Source organism: Camelus ferus, chromosome 19 (genome assembly GCF_009834535.1).
Source record: "Camelus ferus isolate YT-003-E chromosome 19, BCGSAC_Cfer_1.0, whole genome shotgun sequence".
In the NCBI taxonomy this organism is placed as follows: domain Eukaryota; kingdom Metazoa; phylum Chordata; class Mammalia; order Artiodactyla; family Camelidae; genus Camelus; species Camelus ferus.
The window spans coordinates 10,039,822-10,056,470 of record NC_045714.1 but is presented as its reverse complement, the minus strand read 5'-3'; the positions used below and the strand labels follow the sequence as shown (position 1 = coordinate 10,056,470).

The following is a 16,649-nucleotide window of genomic DNA, read 5'->3' as shown; positions in this document are numbered from 1 at the left end:
AAGGGTTTTAAGCAGAGAAGCAACTAATTAGATCTGAGTTTTAGAAAGAATTGAGAGATGCTGACAGGACACATGGAGGGAGGGACCATAAACCATCTGATTTCTTCAGCTACTGAGAAGGAACACACGATACATGTCAACAACTCACTGTGTGACAAACTTCTGCTTTTATCTCCTTCAGGGCTCGTTCGGAAAACACGCAACCACAGCACCGCAGGAAGCAAAACCTGCAGAAATGATCCAATACGGAGCATGACTTAAAAAATAATTTTAAAATTATTACCCACATTATCAATGAACATTTGTTCACTTTATACAAAGGTCAAGAACCACAAAGAGAAAAATGGTTGCATTTGAGTCCATTAAGAAGAAGAAAAAAATCAGTGTGTCCTAAATAAATTACATACACACACAAAGGTACCCCCTGCTTTTTGAAAGTTCACTTTACACCTCTTTACTTTTACAAAGACCTACATTAGTACCTGTTTTCACTAACTGAAAGAAATTCGAAGTGGATTTCTGCTTCTATGAAAAAAAGGCAAAAAGCAAAAATTGCATTCAGCATCTGTTTTGCAGTGAGATGTTACACAGGCAGCTCGCACCCCAAGCAGCGAGAGCAGCGCCACCACGCTCCTTCCAGGGGAACCACACTCAGCATCTCAGCGCCAGGGCCGTAGCTCTGAACTGTATGAGCGTCTGTGCTTTATCCCTATTTAATCTGTGCATCTGGGAGCAAGATGTGTTCTAAGATAACTGCTTCTTTGACTTTTACCATTTCAGCTTAGGACAGGTTTCTTAGGAACTTAGGAAAAGCTCTACTTTTCAGGTAGAGGAGAAACCTGTATATTGAAATTAAAACCACAAACATAGGCCAGAGTCCCAGTCCTACCCCTGTGCAATAATTCTTTGGAAAAAAGACTCTCCTACAAATAAAATAAATAAATACATTTTAAAAAAAACACCACATAGAAAGCCAACAGACAGAATAGGAACTCAGGGAGAAAATATTTTAAATATACATGATGTTCAGATTTTATGAATATTCAAAGAGGTCTTTAAAAGCAATAATAAACAATATAGAAAAATGGGCAAATGCATTAACATGCAATTGACAAGTAAATTACCAATGGCCAAAACACATGGAAGATGCTCACCTCAACTGTTAATTATAGAAATGCACTGCAAACAACGACATGCAAAGTTTTACTTATCAGGCAAGAAAGAAACGGAATGAAGGTATGCAGCTGGAAATTGTCTGAGGAACAGGCACATTTGTTGGTGGGTGGGTACAACACAGTGCAACATTTCAGGAGGAAAGCTGGCAGCGGCAGGTAAAGCATCACTCTTATCAGAATCTCTCCCACAGAAGCACGCCCGCCAGTGAGCACCTGCACGGGTATGTATTTATGAAGCTGTGCAGGACAGCACTGCTTGTGGAAGGACAGGAAACCACCTAAATGCTCACCGATACAGGGATGGTTAAGCAGGAACACTTATACTCCTATCGAAAAGAAGAAGGTATGATGGCCACGAAAACACGTTTAAATTAGACAGAGAAGTAGTGGACTATGATTCCACAGCTGTGGGGAGAACACACATTTAACACACGTTTATTTATACCTCCTGCAGAGGTACAGGGAAGCGTGGTGTGTGTGCTGGTGCTGGGGAGGTCTGGGGGGGGCATTAAACACCAAACAACTAATAATGCTATCAACTAATAATGCTAGGATGGAAGAAAGGGGCAAAGAGCACTTTCACATTTTACTTTATACGTTCTAAAAATGCCACAATAGAAACTTTCACCAATTACCTTCCTAGAAAAATGGGAAATGCATTAACACGCAATAGACAAGTAAATTATAGCAGAGGCAGACTGCCCTAACAAAAAGCCAAATTAATAACATTATACTTATAATGAAAAAGAATATGAAAACAAATACACGTATGTATATGTATAGCTGAAATATGCTGTACACCAGAAACTGACACAACATTGTAAACTGACTCTACTATAATTAAAAAAAAAAAGTACTAATATTCATTAAATGTTGTTTAGGACTTAAAAAAAATCCTCTGTTATGAATGCTTATTAATTATAAATAATATAGGAAATTGTTTTTTTTAAACAAAGGCTAAATGTTCTTCATCACACTAATAACTTATTTCTATTTTTCAATTCATTTAAGTCTTTATTATACAAACTTTACTAAAATACAAACTAACCCCCAAATCAATTTTCTGGTGCAGAGGACCCATTAACAGCAGGATGGGAAAGCCAAAAAAGCCAATGTTCAGTTAACTGGGAAGAGAAAAAGGAGAAGAGATAAACCAGCAGATGAAAGGGAAAAACTAGGGAGCCACAACCAGAGCAACCAGCTACAGGTAACCCCTGCTCAAGACCCGAGAGTTGAGTCTGTTTCTGTTAAGTTCCTCTTTTGGGGTGAACCGTGGTTTTCTTAAAAAGAAGTGGGAAGCCAGATATAAAAGGTCACATATTGTGTGATTCTATTTAAATGAAATATCCAGAACTGGTAAATCCAGTGAGACAGAGAGCAGGAGGGTGGTTGCCGGGGGCTAAGGGAGCGGGGGGTGGGGAGTGACTGCTAGCGGGTAGGGGATTTTCCTCCAAGGGGATGAAAACGCCGCGGAACTAGAGAGAGGTGATGACTGCACAACACTGAATGCACTAAACACAGAAATGCACACTTTAAAATGATTACTCTTAGGACTTTTCATCCCAAAATAATGTGTATATATACACACACACACATCCACACAAAAACAGGACAAGGTTAGGTACATGCGTCTGGTTCCCCATAATATATCCTTCATGACCCAAATGGTGAATTTTAGCTTTTCATTTTATCTTTTTTTCTTTTCTCAGCTTTATTTAGGTAGAGTCACCAAACATGAACCATCTGTATGTAAAGCGTACAACTCACCGATTCAATGTCTGTACAGAACGAATGTGTACAAGCGAGCCAGAATGCTCCAGATTAAATGTGGTTGTTTATAGCTCATTAACAGTTTTTACACTGGAGATGCTTTCCCCCTTTTCTTAAGTGAAAATAGAAAAAACAAACAAAACAACTACCTTTTAACATGTAATGTGTTAGACGGAAGATTCTAGAGGACAGTGGGCACTAACAGCTAGAAAAGATATTTCTTAACAGTGGGAAGTGAGTTTAAAGCTTGGCACAGTGAGACATATAAAAAAGGCACCTACTAACCCATTCAATGTTCATATATTTTTTCTTTTTTTATTCTATTGTTTTGTTTTTATTTTGGGGGGGACGGTAATTAGGTTTATTTATATATGTATTTATTCATCTTTTTAAATGGAGCTACTGCGGATTGAACCAGGACCTTGTGTATGCCAAGCCCACTCAATGTTCACATCTTTTCAGGGGGAAATACACTGACTTACATTTGCTATATAAATCCCTAACCTTGAGATTTCTGGAGCTCTAGGCAGAGGACTTGTCAGCTACAAATTCAAAGCAAATTATCATAACCAGCTGGCCTTTCACTGATGGATCCACCCCACATTCTGGTGCATTGTGTTTAGCAATTGTAGGAAATGGAGGTTTTTGATGTGAAGTATCTGTCCTTTGCTTTCTTTCCCAGAGGAAAAGATCAAAGAACTCAAGTCTCTAAGTGTCACAGGAGAAATTTTAAAAATTCCTTTACTTTAGGTTCTCCTAACCTCGAGAACAGAAGGCCACAGACAACAGAGGCCTTGGGAGGGAATGAACGTGGTCCTGTGCCAAGCACCGTGGCCTCTGAGGCACTACTCAAACCAAAGGACACCTTAGAGAAGCCTGTGTGATGACCAAGCCCGGCACCGATGCTGACGGCACTGGATTAGCTGCCCAGGCTCCACATCACCCACCCACGTTCACTACTGACCTGTGTCTGCCGTTCATCTCCAAGCCCACGACGGGGCAGATGAAACGCGCCCGCTGGAGGTCATCGTGTTTGTCACCTTTTGTGTTTCCTTTGTCTCCTTCCCAGGCAGGGTTGTCAGAAAGCCTTAGTTCGGTCACATTCTGTGAAAAACCATCAATACTTGAAGAGTTCCTTTGATCAATAGCTCACCTTTAGCATTAACTATTATCCTAGTCCCTTTCCATCCAAATCTCTTCTACTTTCCTTTGGCATCAATCAATATGGATATAAAATTAAACTGTAAGCTGTGATATTAAAAATGCACTGTCTAGCAAATAATTAGTTAATTTCTATCTTATAAACATTGTGCTATATAATAAAAAGTAACTTCTGACATGAGAAATAACCCCACAAGGAGAAGAATGCTTTGTATTAGTTTCATCCAAAAAGGAGTACTTTCTTTCCTGGCTGGTGAAGCCTCACTGAGGCTGTTCACAAGACTAACCACCATTGTTTATTTAATAGTTGAACAGACAGTAAAATCTGTGAGGCCACAGTCTAATGAGGCCAAGGCAGAATATTAGTCAAGACTACTGTCATATTCTAAGATCCAGCCATTCGGGTCTCAAAATTCAATTTTACAAGGAGTGACTTAGCAGCTCCACTTTAGCATTTGAAGCATTTCTTCACATCGAACTGCATCATTTGATTTCAATGCTCTGGAGAGAAGCTGAGTGACTCAAAAGGCAAGCCACCACACACGCAGTCAGCTTTCCGGCTGAAAGCCAGCGTGTGTCTCATCGAGTTCTCTGCTCGGAGTATTTGTACACTATTAATCACTGTAATAATAATCTTTGCATTGTTTTATTTCAATCTTTTTGTCTTTATAGTTGTGATTTCTTGGAAATTCTTTTTTGTGTTAAAATTAACAATGAAACCACATAGATTAAATATTGTGTTTTAAGTATAGATTTATATAAGTTAATCTCAGTGATACTCACATTTTTGAGATAATTATGCTTCCATGGGATTCTCAGAAATGAACCCTCTTCCCAAGGTGTAGATGACAAAAATAGGCATGATTATTTCTATAGCACTACCATTAGCTACACCTCAGAATTACTAACTCGTCTGAAATGAATATATTCTGTATCCTGTAACTACTCCAGGAATTCAAATGAAAAGCCTAAATTAATAATAAAAAGTTAAAAAAAGAAAGAGAAGGGGGAAAAAAGCCTGAGACTGGGAGTCTGGGGGTCTGGACCTGGTTCAAGTGCCTCACTCACTAGCCCCGTGGCCTCAGTGTATCACACACAGTGAGCGTTCTCACCTGTGAGGAGCGTGTTCGACAACCTTGGTGGTTCTCAAATTCTTCACTACTTTTCTGATTTTTCTCCCACTGCCCAGATTTGAAAGATTTTGTCCTCTCAACAAACTTCTTTTACCAAAAAAATTGTTTTTTCATTTTTATGAAAAAACTTTAAGTGCCAATTAGAACTTCCAATCAGCATGAGATAACCACAATGATTTAATAGTGAACTACCTATAAAAATCTCTAATTCTATAAAAGTGGCTTTCAAATAAGAAAATTCAAGTAGCTGAGTTTTAACTATAAAAATAATGCCTCCCAACATTTATAAATACAGCACCTTGAGAGTTTTCAAAGCTCTTTCACACATATTAAGTCACGACAGATTTAAAATCCAGGAAGTACTAGTGTGGGGACTTGGCTTGAGATTTAAGTGGCCTGCCCCAAATCACATCTTCATTAAGTGGCTAGGTGAAGCTGGAATTCCAAATTACCGAGTTCCGTCTGTAATGTACATGAGTTCTGTAAAACACATCCTAACCATTGAGACCCCTGGAGCATTTCAGAATTACCTGTCTTACCTTAATGCTTTTAATGTGAGATGCCGCCTTCCCAAGAGCCTTTTCAGATGATTTGTCCAATAGAAACTCAATGACGGCATCTTTGTTGTAAAGTCTGTAATGATAAGGACCAGTCAAACATTCTGGCAACAATCAACCTTTGCACAAAGGAGGAAGACTAGACTGAGTACAATCCAAAGTCATTTACATCTGAATAAGAAATGCCCTGCACTCCTAGAAAAGTAAATTTAATTCTGTCTCAACTATTTCCAAAGCATACAAAGGAAAAAACTAGTTTAAATAAAGGGCTGCAAACTGGCAGTGGCATCTGACCTAAACAAAGATTTTTACAAGTTGGGAAATTTAACATAAAAGTATACATTTTCAACTTTCCCTGAAAAAAAAAAAAAAAAATCAGACTTTCTGGAATCCCTCAGTCCACATCATTAAACTGGAACAATGGGCTGGAACTGAGTAGCAGCTAACTCTTTAGGCAGGACATGAACTCTCCAGCTTCCCCCAGTCCTCACCGTTCCCTACTGACCCATGTGGGTCCTTCATGCATTTATGTTTATAATTAGCTCCTACTGTCTCCTGAGTTTTCAACCTATGGATTAAATAAACCAAACTGAGTAGGAAAGTGCAGAAGGATGTTCAGAGACATGGAAGGATAACCTAGGCTTCACAAATTTGCTTGAGATAATTCACATTTGATGAATCAAGAACTGCATTTACACATTAAAATTCTTTTTAAGATCCTCTAATAAAAACTCGTCTCCATTAAGTAAAGAAATCATACCTGCCAAGCTCACAGGCAACTATCGGTCGCCTTAATATTTCTTGACTTAGAGCACAGTAGTTCCACTGGGCCACTAATTCAGCATCTTTGTCAACCTGAGAAAAGAAAAAAAAAAATCCTTTCAATTAACTTCCACCTCTGAAGGAGCACGCAGTTCACGGTTCTGCACACAAGGGCTTATTCAGCAATACCACACTGTGATGGTTTCTGTTTTTTAAATCAAAGTGACACAGGAAGTAGGATTTAAAAAGTGACAAGTACTCAATACAATGTTAAATAAAGGCCTCTTTACACCCAACATGTACAAGGAGACAATTTATGTTGTCATTACATTGCTTATGCTAGCTACTTATAAATCCTGATATTTGTATCTTAACCATACGTCAAGGAGGCCTTACAAGAAAAAACAAGCAGTACAGGTTAATTTCTAACAATGGGAAAGGCTCCAAAGTTGTAGCAGAATTTAAGGACTAAGAATTGAGAAGATAGGTATTTTTGTTGAAAGTTCAGTTCGCTATGTCACTGATATCAAACCATTATCCACACTATAAAATAAAAATCCAGACATAGGACCTTCCACAGCCCTCAAATGATATTTTCACCTTTTTTAATATTTCATGTCCCACTCTTCCCCCTTCCTAAAATGTCAAACCTGAGTAATGTAACAGGACAGCACATTTGAGAGAAAATATGGGAAAAAAAATTTTTTTAATTCCCTTTAATTTTTGCAGGAACAACTATTTACGTGTCTACTGTGTGCCATGCACTGTGCTAAGCAGTTTCTGTGACTTAATCTTTTAGCTCTCATGAAAACCCTATGAGGTAGTATTTTTACCTTTGCAGTTGAGGAAACTGAGGTACCAAGAAGTTAGGTTATATGTCAAGGTCACATGGCAAGCAGACAAAGAAGTTAGGATAAAAACCCAGGCAGGCTGGCTCTAAAGACCATGCTTTTGATCACTATTCTCTATTGTATTTCTATTATTTTGTTGTTATTGTTCTATAACTCTAAAAATGTATTTTTTATTGAAGTATAGTTGATTTACAATACTGTATTAGTTTCAGGTTGGGCGTAATTCCTTATGCTGTACAGTAAATCCTTGCTGCTTATCTTATGTATAGTAGTTTATATCTGTTAATCCCATACCAATTTGTCCCTCCCCTCTACTATTTAAAATAAAACCAAACACACAAACGAAAACCCCCATCACACTATTCCAGTTGTTCTATTCATTTCCCAGATTCAAGAACCACACTTTGGCAGCTTAAATAGCTTTTTATCAAAATTCATAGTGTAGAAGGGCCCCAAGAGAGATATGTCACCAGTGAAGTTGATTTACTGTATTTTTTGTACATGTCCAGCAAGTTTAGAATCTACTTTCTAGATCTTCCACCTGCTTCATCAGTGAAAAAAAAAAACAAAAACACACTGATTTAAAAAAAACACTTGGGAGAGTTGGGGAAAGGGAACAAAATGATAAATTACTCTTTGCCCAGGACTTTAAAAATTGGCCCCCAAAAAGCTTCTGAAAACATTTCTTCCAGGGTCATTCTTTTCAGGGGAAGGTCTTAAATTTGAGCGATGTTTTGGGCCAGACCAATCATGCCGCATGAGTGATCAGCAAATGTTATTATGTATCTATTTGAAATATAAGCTCCACAAGGACTGGACTCTGTTCCCTGCTGTATTCCCAGGGCCTAGAACAGTGTGGGGTAAGCACTTAGTAAGTAACTGTAGAGTGAATGAGGATAATAAAAAATCCATCCTGCCTGGGCACTCTAGTTGTTTCAGATCACCCTTTCTTCTTTTCTATCCGCTTCTGACATCTGTTCCTTGCCAAACTTTTCATCAAGCTACTCCTTTTCAGCTCTGGGAACAAGTTAACAAAACCAAGCTGAATACTCTTTGGGCAAAAGCTCTCTCACTCAAGTGGTAACTACGCTGCATTAATCTATGCACATGTAGGTACAACTAGAGGGCACACTCCATCCTCTTGGGTGGAGTTCTCAAATTCCTCACATATTTGTTGGGTATCTACTGTGTGGCAGACACACCACAGGGGCCGCAGAAGCAAGACATACAAGGTCCTGTCCACATAGGAAACAGATAATGAACAAACAAATGAGAAGGGCAGAAGATGAGGTAAAAAGAGAGGCAGGGGTCTGATCACACAGGGTCTGGTGGCATATTTTTATTCTGAATACAATGGGAAGGCACTGGAGTGGTTTAAATACAGTAGTGATATATGGAATTTATCTTAAAAAAAAAAAGACTTCTCTGGTCCTGAAGGGAAATTAATACAGACCACCAACAGTGTGCCAGCCATTTGTACTAGGTGCTTTACACACCTTTCATTATTAAAAAGTAATTGCTAATGCTAACCGTGAAATCCTGAATAACTGGATGGGAATCCTGGCTTCATCACCTACCAGTTGTGTGCTCTTGGTCACGTTCCTGACTCAATTTTCCTGTTAGTGGCATGGCAATTATAGTGCATAATTTGCACAATCACTTGTGAGAATTAGGGATTATTCGCTCACTGTATTTACTGTGCCAGAAACTGTGCTAGCTGTAAAGGGAAAAAAGGCGCAGCCTCTGCCATCAAGAACTTACCGTCCTCTGAGACCAACATAACCAACCATGAACTCAATGTACACGGTGGGAAGACAGTTTTTAAGAGGAGGACATGATTTCTGAAGGAGCGGCTTCAGAAGACTTCACTGAAAACAAAGTTAGTGTGCACAACACTGAAAAAACAGCAGCCATTTGTATCACTGTTACTAGCAGAAACAGACTTCAAATCCTGGCTCTGCCACTAACTAGCTTTGCAACTTTCTCCTCCTGGGCCTCAATTTTCATTTCTGAAAACTGAGGCTAATGACAGTATGTACCCGTAGAGCTGTTGTGAGAACGCCATGAGATACCCCATATTATACGTACTGCCGGGTGAATGGCAATAGCACGCACTCAATAAAGGTCCGTCATGAACACTGTGGTTAATATGGAGTTCTCTGTACCGGATAAACGAGCGCAGCTACGTAGGGAACCCCGCTGCCTCCCCCTTCCCAACTCCCTTCGCTCCCTGGAGGCGTCCGCATGCCCCACCACCCCCGGTCCCTACTGGGCCCAAGTCACTGACCTTCTCAACTTTCTTCGGCCCCTTCACCAGTTCGTGTCTCTTGGGGATTGTTCCCCCGTCGCAACCCATCGCAAGCCTGGAGTCAAAGTCTGCAGTAATCCCCCACAGCAGCCACTTCCGGAGTCTCTGGCGACCGTATCAGTCACTTCCGGCGCGCCGCAGTGACGTAAAACGCCCGTGGTAACGCGGCGGGGCGGGGCGGGGCTTTTGCCCAGCCCAGGTTGCCATGGAGAGCGTCGCAAGGGGCTGGGCGTGGCCCCGCGGCTGGGGTTGCTGCAAAGCGCTGGCGGGTCTTCGCCCTCAAAGTTCTACCACTGCCGAGCCGCGGCGCGTCTCTTCCTCCTTCCCATGGGCGTTGGATTTCTGCTGCACCTGACTAATCGCTCGCCCACGCTCCGGGGGCAGGGGCCGGGGAGCTGAGGGGCTGCAGTGACTCAGGAGCACCCACCGCTCTTGGGACTTGTGCCACCCCAGCCTGTGGGCAGACACCCCTGGGCTGGGAGCGCGCGTGGAGGGAAACGACTGCATTTTATTAGTGCAATTAGTAATGAATATGAATGCATCTATTATTTCAGTTAACATTTATGTGTTCAAAAAGAGAACATATCTTTTTACTGAGCGTTACACTCGTAACAAATCTTTTGAAGAGATGTTATGAGATTGTGGGGGAGTAAGACTCTCTAAAGCCTGAAACTTTCTGATGCTGCCACGTATATTGTATATATATGAAATATTACACAGAGTTTGTACATGTATGTATCTTGTTAACAGCATCCTGAAGCCAAGGCCAAAAAATTTTGTTTTTATTTATTAAAAATCTAGTATAATTAACAGACGCAGATATAATTATAAAAGATATACTGATGTTTCCATGCCTTTTCCAAGAGACAGTCTGGACCATATCTACACTGAGAACACAAATCCCTTGCAAAATCCTGGTAAAAATCCCTGATTGTCTGCTTTCGTGCTCTTGACCCTCTCCATTTTTTCCTTTAATTATTATAAATATTAGGAGAAAGCCTATCCATTGTGAGTAAAGCAGACCTTTGTGATTGGATGTTACCATGTTGACCAAAGTGAAACATAAAAAAGCCAATAATATGCCCCACTTGGGAACAGAAAATACAGTATAAGTGGATATGAAAACTTCAAGGGCTATAAAATGGGGCTAATCGTTACTGTGATGAATGGCAATTAAAAGAAAATAAGTCCTTTAATCAGTTAGTCTCTCATTGGCTTATGATTTATTTTTGCAAATCACAAGAACCGTAAACTCCATAGGGACTTTATTTTATTCCCTGTTGCATCCTCAGTGCTTAGAAGAATCTTTGGTGCACTCAGTATTAATTCCTCAATACACCAAAAGAAAGTATAGACTTAAAGAGAGGTGACAAGCAGACCCTGAAACGAATGAGGACTCATTTACAGGGGAGGAAACAGACGGCTGGACAGTTCAAATCACTTGTCCAAGGTCAGGCAGCTGATGAGAGCTAGCAATGGGTTCTAAGATTAATTTTCTCTCCCAGCAATGGCCAGAAAATCAGATAGAGAATAGCAAAAACCCAGGAATCTTTAGACAGACTCTCAAACCAGTGCTCTTTTCAGGCAAGTAAATCTGCCCCTCACCCAATTCATTTGGGGAAGAGAAAAACCAACCTAACTACAGATGCCATGTTCTTTAACCTCTCCCGGCAAAGCTGCTGATGACACCCAGTGGTGATGACTGTGCGGGCGTTAAAGTTCAGGCAGCTGGATGTTTTTTCTCTTCCTCCTTGATTTCCTTTTTTAGAATATTGGTCTCTAAGCTACTCTGTGTTGGAAAAGCTACAGAGCTAAAATGTTTGTACAATTTATTATAATCATCAACAGCAACTCATTTGTGTTGCGAGCATTGTCTCCTTTGCTTTATTTGATTTGAGACATTTTGTTTCTAGCCACCCTGGGAAGCAGGTGCGTTATCTGATCCTTCTTCCCACTGCTTTTGTTGAGTGAACCAGTAAAGGGTGTTTCTTTACAAGGACCCCTGGTGACAACTTTGCCCCAGTCAAGGTGCGAATGTGAAGGGGAGGAGAGGAATGAAATCATGAAAGAGAAAACCATTATGCTTTAGCAAAACCAGTATTTCTTAACCTTTCTGGGGGTCATTGGACCTGTTGGAGAATTTGATGAAAACTTTAAACTTATTCCCCAGAAAAATATTCATTAGTACACAGGAAATTTTGCTACAGTTCATTACATGTATGTATTTTAGTAATGGCTTCCTGAGGCCCAAGCTAAGAACCTGTCCTTTACCTGCTTTGTCAAGGAAAACAATCAATAAAAAATCAATAATAAAAATAGGAAAGAGTTTTATTTGAGCCAAACTGAAGACTAGCCTGGAAGCCAGCTTCCCGGATGACTCTGAGAAACTGCTCCGGAGAAGCAGGGTTTTCAGCACAGTTTTATATCTTGTCAGAACAGAGAACATTAAACAAGACATGGATACGTTTCTTCAAGGTTTCAGAAAAACTGACCAGCACGTACAGTGAGTAAAGTGTGGCTTTGGCACCTGGGAAGGGGGTTTTATCATCAAAGGGGGACCAGCACTGGCGTCTCCAGGGAGAGGGGCATTTAATCTTTATTTTTAACATGGACATCCTTTACTTCTGGTCAATGTGCCCTTTTCTTTAATAATTAAAGCAGATGTACCATGTATGTTTGCTAGGCCATAAAGAGGCTATTTTAGGTAGCATCAAATTCAAGTTAACTCGTGTATACGCCAGAATGACTTCCCTTTATCTCAACATGTGAACATTTCTTTTATCAGCTTCTACTCCCTGTTACAATGGTTCCCAAATATTTCAGACTTCTAAACTGTTGAGGGTTTCATTTCCTGTTCGTTCTGCCTGTGTGCTCGTCCAGAGCTGCAGTTCAAAATTCTGTCTGGAAAAGGCTGATATGCAGACTCATTTTAAGAGTTAGAGTGAAAAAAAATAAAAACCCAACAATATGTGTTAGGGTTCTTTAAGAATTACACAACCATCATTTAAGGTTACACTTAGAAAGATGTCCCAAAGATAGTTCAAATAAAGTAGAAAATGGAAGTGATTACTGAGATAATTCAAGACAAAAATGACTTTTCATTTGCAGTTTTAGGGAAATATTAAAAAATATTCCAGGATTATATACGGCCTTACATGAACTGGCCTCTGGCTACTCCTCCCAGCACATGTCACTCACTTTTCTTTCCCTCACTCAGCTCCAGCCTCGCTGGCCGTCCTCCTCTCCGCTGGCCTTTCCAGGTGTAATTTTACTCTGGGCACTCGCCTTGCTGTTCCCTCTCCAGAACACTCTTCCCCTATATTTGCCGGGCTGGCTCCCTTCAGTGATTCATCACTCTGCTCCTGGTCCCTTCCTTGGAGCCATCTCCCCAGACCTCTCCTTCTAAAAGAGTACCCCTCGTCCATGGCGCTGCCCCCATCTTGATTTGATTTCTTCATTGCATTTACCACCATGGACATCATGTTACAAATTTAAATCTTGATATCTTATTTACCATGGACTTTTTTTGCATTGGTTTTGATTTTTAAGCATTGCATCAAAAGGTAATGTATCTTAATCACTAAGTTTTGGGTGAGCCCCCTTACATTTTGCACCCAAGGAGAGTCTCTCATGCACTTCCCCCTCATCCTGGCCCTGGTTTCCCATCTCCCTCTGCTGGGATGAAAGCTGCATGCTACGGAGCCTTTGTTTTGTGCCAGCAGTACCTCTAGTGATCATCAGAGATCTGGGCACAGAGGAGGTGCTCAATGAATATTCATTAAATAATGAATGAAAGGAACATGGCATTAGCCAATAATCTACACAAATGGGCGACTTGTGCAAAGGGGCAGCTTCAGAGACCTGGGGTGCATACTCGAGGAGAACATAAGATTTTAAAAGGGTGCTTTGTTAAAAAAAATAGTTGCCACCAAACCAGAAACATGACTCCCCAGTGCTTATCACACTGGAAGATCGCTCATCAAGGCTTCTCACCACTTCCATCTTCCCGATGAAATTTAACTTAATTGAGGTCAAGTTGCTACCACCACCACCACCACCACCACAACAACACCCACCATTTCCTCTTCGTACCTTGCGAGGAAACAGTACAGGCTTCTGGGCATTAAAGAAAAATACTTAGCAAAAAGTTGCTAAAATCTAAAAAAAAAAAATGTGATTTTATCCTGCTTTACAAATGTTTTCAGAAGAAATTATCCTATTGAATTAATCAGTGGAAACTCATCCCATAAATGCTCTTTTTCAAAAAAAAAAAAAAAAAAGGAAGGAAACACATTTAGCTAAGAGCAGCAGTTTTCATCATGTTAAACCCCATGGTTTTGTACTTTGTTGACGAAGGTCTTTGGTTTTGAACTCATCTCAAAAAAATAAATATATATAGATAGCTATATCTCCAGATCTTCCTCCCTCTGTCTCTCTCTCTTTGGGTCTTTCCATCTCTCGATCTCTCTACAAACATACATATGTAGTTTCTGAAACCAACTGGGACCTGTTCATTACCTGTTAGAGACCAGGTCACTTAGGAAGGACTAAATGAGTGAAAACATCTCAAGCATTAGACCAGTGTCTGGAGCACAGTGATCACTCAGCACGTGCTGTTGTTCTCACTAGTGGGTAAAAACTTGTTTTGCTGACTGGAGTAAACGTTTACTGGTGCCTCTCGGCAGCAGCTGCTCCTCCTTGAACCACATTCCTAACTTTGCTAGAGGCTCCTGCTGGGACACAGTTCTTCAGGGCTCTCGTGCATTTCTGCACATCTGCTGAGCGGAGGCACTAATGGCATTTTGTAGCGAACACCCTCGGAAGGCAGAGATAACATCTCCCTCTAAGGCAAAGCTTGGGCAGGTTTGCACAGATCTTTTTACAAAAGATTGGGGTTTCCTTCGTTCGGGGGTTTTTTGGCCTTGACATGAGCGCATTGTGTGCACAACATCACACATGCCCACCTTTGCATTGCCCCTGGGACCTGAGGGGAGTGAGGAAACGATGGAAAGAGAAGCATAAAGTGCTTGCCATGCTGTAAGAAAAGTCCCTTGACTCCGTGCGGGAGAGTTGATGCAATCAGGCCTGACTAATATCCTTAGAAAGACGTCCTTGCAAGGTTGGCTTCGGAATCTGGATTTGGGGAGAGTTCCCACCATCCCCAGTGTCGGTAAGAATGGTCTGGTGCCTAAACTGTTTGTACAAACAATGTGATTCACGCTGGATGCCTGCTCTCCTTCCGAAAGTCTGGAATTTTGGCCATGCCTTGCAGAGGCTGCCTGCTCGATCAGGCCGCCATGGAAACCCTGGGGCCAGGCTCTCACGAGCTTCCCTGCTGGCAACATTTCCCATGTGTTGTCACAACTCATTGCTGGGGAAATTGAGGGTGTCCTGGGTGACCGCTGGGAGGGGACTCTTGGCAACTTGCTCTTGTCTTCCCTGGTACTTCACCCCATGTGCCCTTTCCCTTTGCCAATTTTGCTTTGTCTCCTTTCACTGTGATAGATCACAGCTGTGAGCGTGACTATACGTGGCATCCTGTGAACCCTCTGATTGCATCACTGGAACTCGGGGTGGTCTTGGGGACCCCCAACATAGTCTTTAACCCCAGTATCTCGTGTCTTCCCTCAGCATCCATGAAACTGTGGCAGGCTAACTTGCTAATGTGAAGTAGGGGAAAACCTCAGACACTTCACAGTTCTTGGCAGAGCCATCCCCTTACCACCTCTCTCGGGACACATGGGTGCGCGTGTGTGCGTGCGTGCATGCGTGTGTGCGCACACGCCGAGGAGGGAGTCCAGGCCAAGGTCAACTTGGGTATTACATGTCCCTCTCATCGTGGGCTTTCAAGGGCAGGCAGCTGATCTAAACTAGTCCAAGCAGAAATCAAGACTCTTTCTTCTGCTCTGGCCACAAACCAAGAAGGACACAAGTCAGGGTAACCACCTTGCAGTCCTGAGAGTTAACACAGAGGAAGCGGGCCTGAGAAACTGGGCCTTGATGATTCTGCTGGAGCCCCTCAAGCCAGCTGTCCCTGAAGCCAGCCTTCCCCTGGGTTGTTCTAAGATACTTGAGTCTGTGAATTTCCTTTCTTGCTCAGGAAAGATTGGGTATGGTTTTCGATCCCTTGTGACAGAGGATTCCTATCTGACACAGATCACAGCTGTTCGAAGAATGTGGACTTCTCCATTCTAGTGTAGAGAACCAAGCCTCACAGAGATGGGCCCCTTCTTTAGGGACCCTGACACCATCTCAATGAAAATAACCAGACTTCTGGCAGTCAGCAATTTAAAAGCGCTTACCAAGTGCTGAGTAGCAGATGGGAACTAGACCTGGTACCATTTCAGGAGATGTCCAGCCTGGAGATGCTATTTCCAGGCTCCAAAGGTGTTTAGTGGCTGAGATACCTGTAGGAGACACGGACCTTCACTTGAAGTCAAGTAGGGATGATGTAGCCATAGCAACATGAGCTAAAGCCCCAGCTGCAAAGAGAGGAAGAGGTGGTTTGACTTGGGGGGAAGCTCTGGGCCGCTTACAGATCTGTGCCCAGTGATAGGGATGCTGTTCTTGCCGCACTTCCTGGCTTGGCTTTTCCCGAGCTAGCCTTGCACATGCAAACTTGGCCTCTACTGCATCTCCTGGCACGCTTTGGGGAGAAGCTTTTGACTAACACAAGTAAACGTTTTGCTTTGTAGGGGTCGGGGGTATCGCTCAGTGGTAGAGCGCATGCTTGGTGTGCACAAGTCCTGGGTTCAGTCCCCAGTACCTCTGTTAGGGAGGAAAAAAACCCAAAACACCCCGCCAAACCCCCCCGAAAACATTTTGCTTTGGTACGAGAACCCAGTCACACAGATCAAAGACTTTTTCAAAGAAAGGATTGCTGCATAGAATGTTTCAATTTATGATTATATTTATATAATATTATAAATGGT

At 41.7% G+C, this 16,649-nt stretch overlaps 1 protein-coding gene across 4 annotated transcripts in view; it reads right to left on the bottom strand.

Annotated features, from left to right (window-relative positions):
* The window catches only part of RTF2 (replication termination factor 2), a 33,605-nt gene extending 23,744 nt beyond the window's left edge, over nucleotides 1–9,861 (bottom strand). For 2 of the 4 annotated variants that reach the window (XM_032461418.1, XM_032461419.1), the window contains exons 1-5: nucleotides 9,697–9,852; nucleotides 6,557–6,651; nucleotides 5,779–5,872; nucleotides 3,910–4,049; nucleotides 149–227 (exon numbers count right to left, since the gene is read on the bottom strand). In XM_032461418.1, the coding sequence (XP_032317309.1) occupies nucleotides 149–227; nucleotides 3,910–4,049; nucleotides 5,779–5,872; nucleotides 6,557–6,651; nucleotides 9,697–9,765 (477 nt within the window). In that variant the 5' untranslated portion in view covers nucleotides 9,766–9,852. Of the gene's footprint in view, nucleotides 1–148; nucleotides 228–3,909; nucleotides 4,050–5,778; nucleotides 5,873–6,556; nucleotides 6,652–9,696 lie in introns of all 4 variants that reach the window. The other 2 variants (XM_006186141.3, XM_006186140.3) reach the window with 2 other exon arrangements.
* Nucleotides 9,862–16,649: the final 6,788 nt, after the last annotated feature.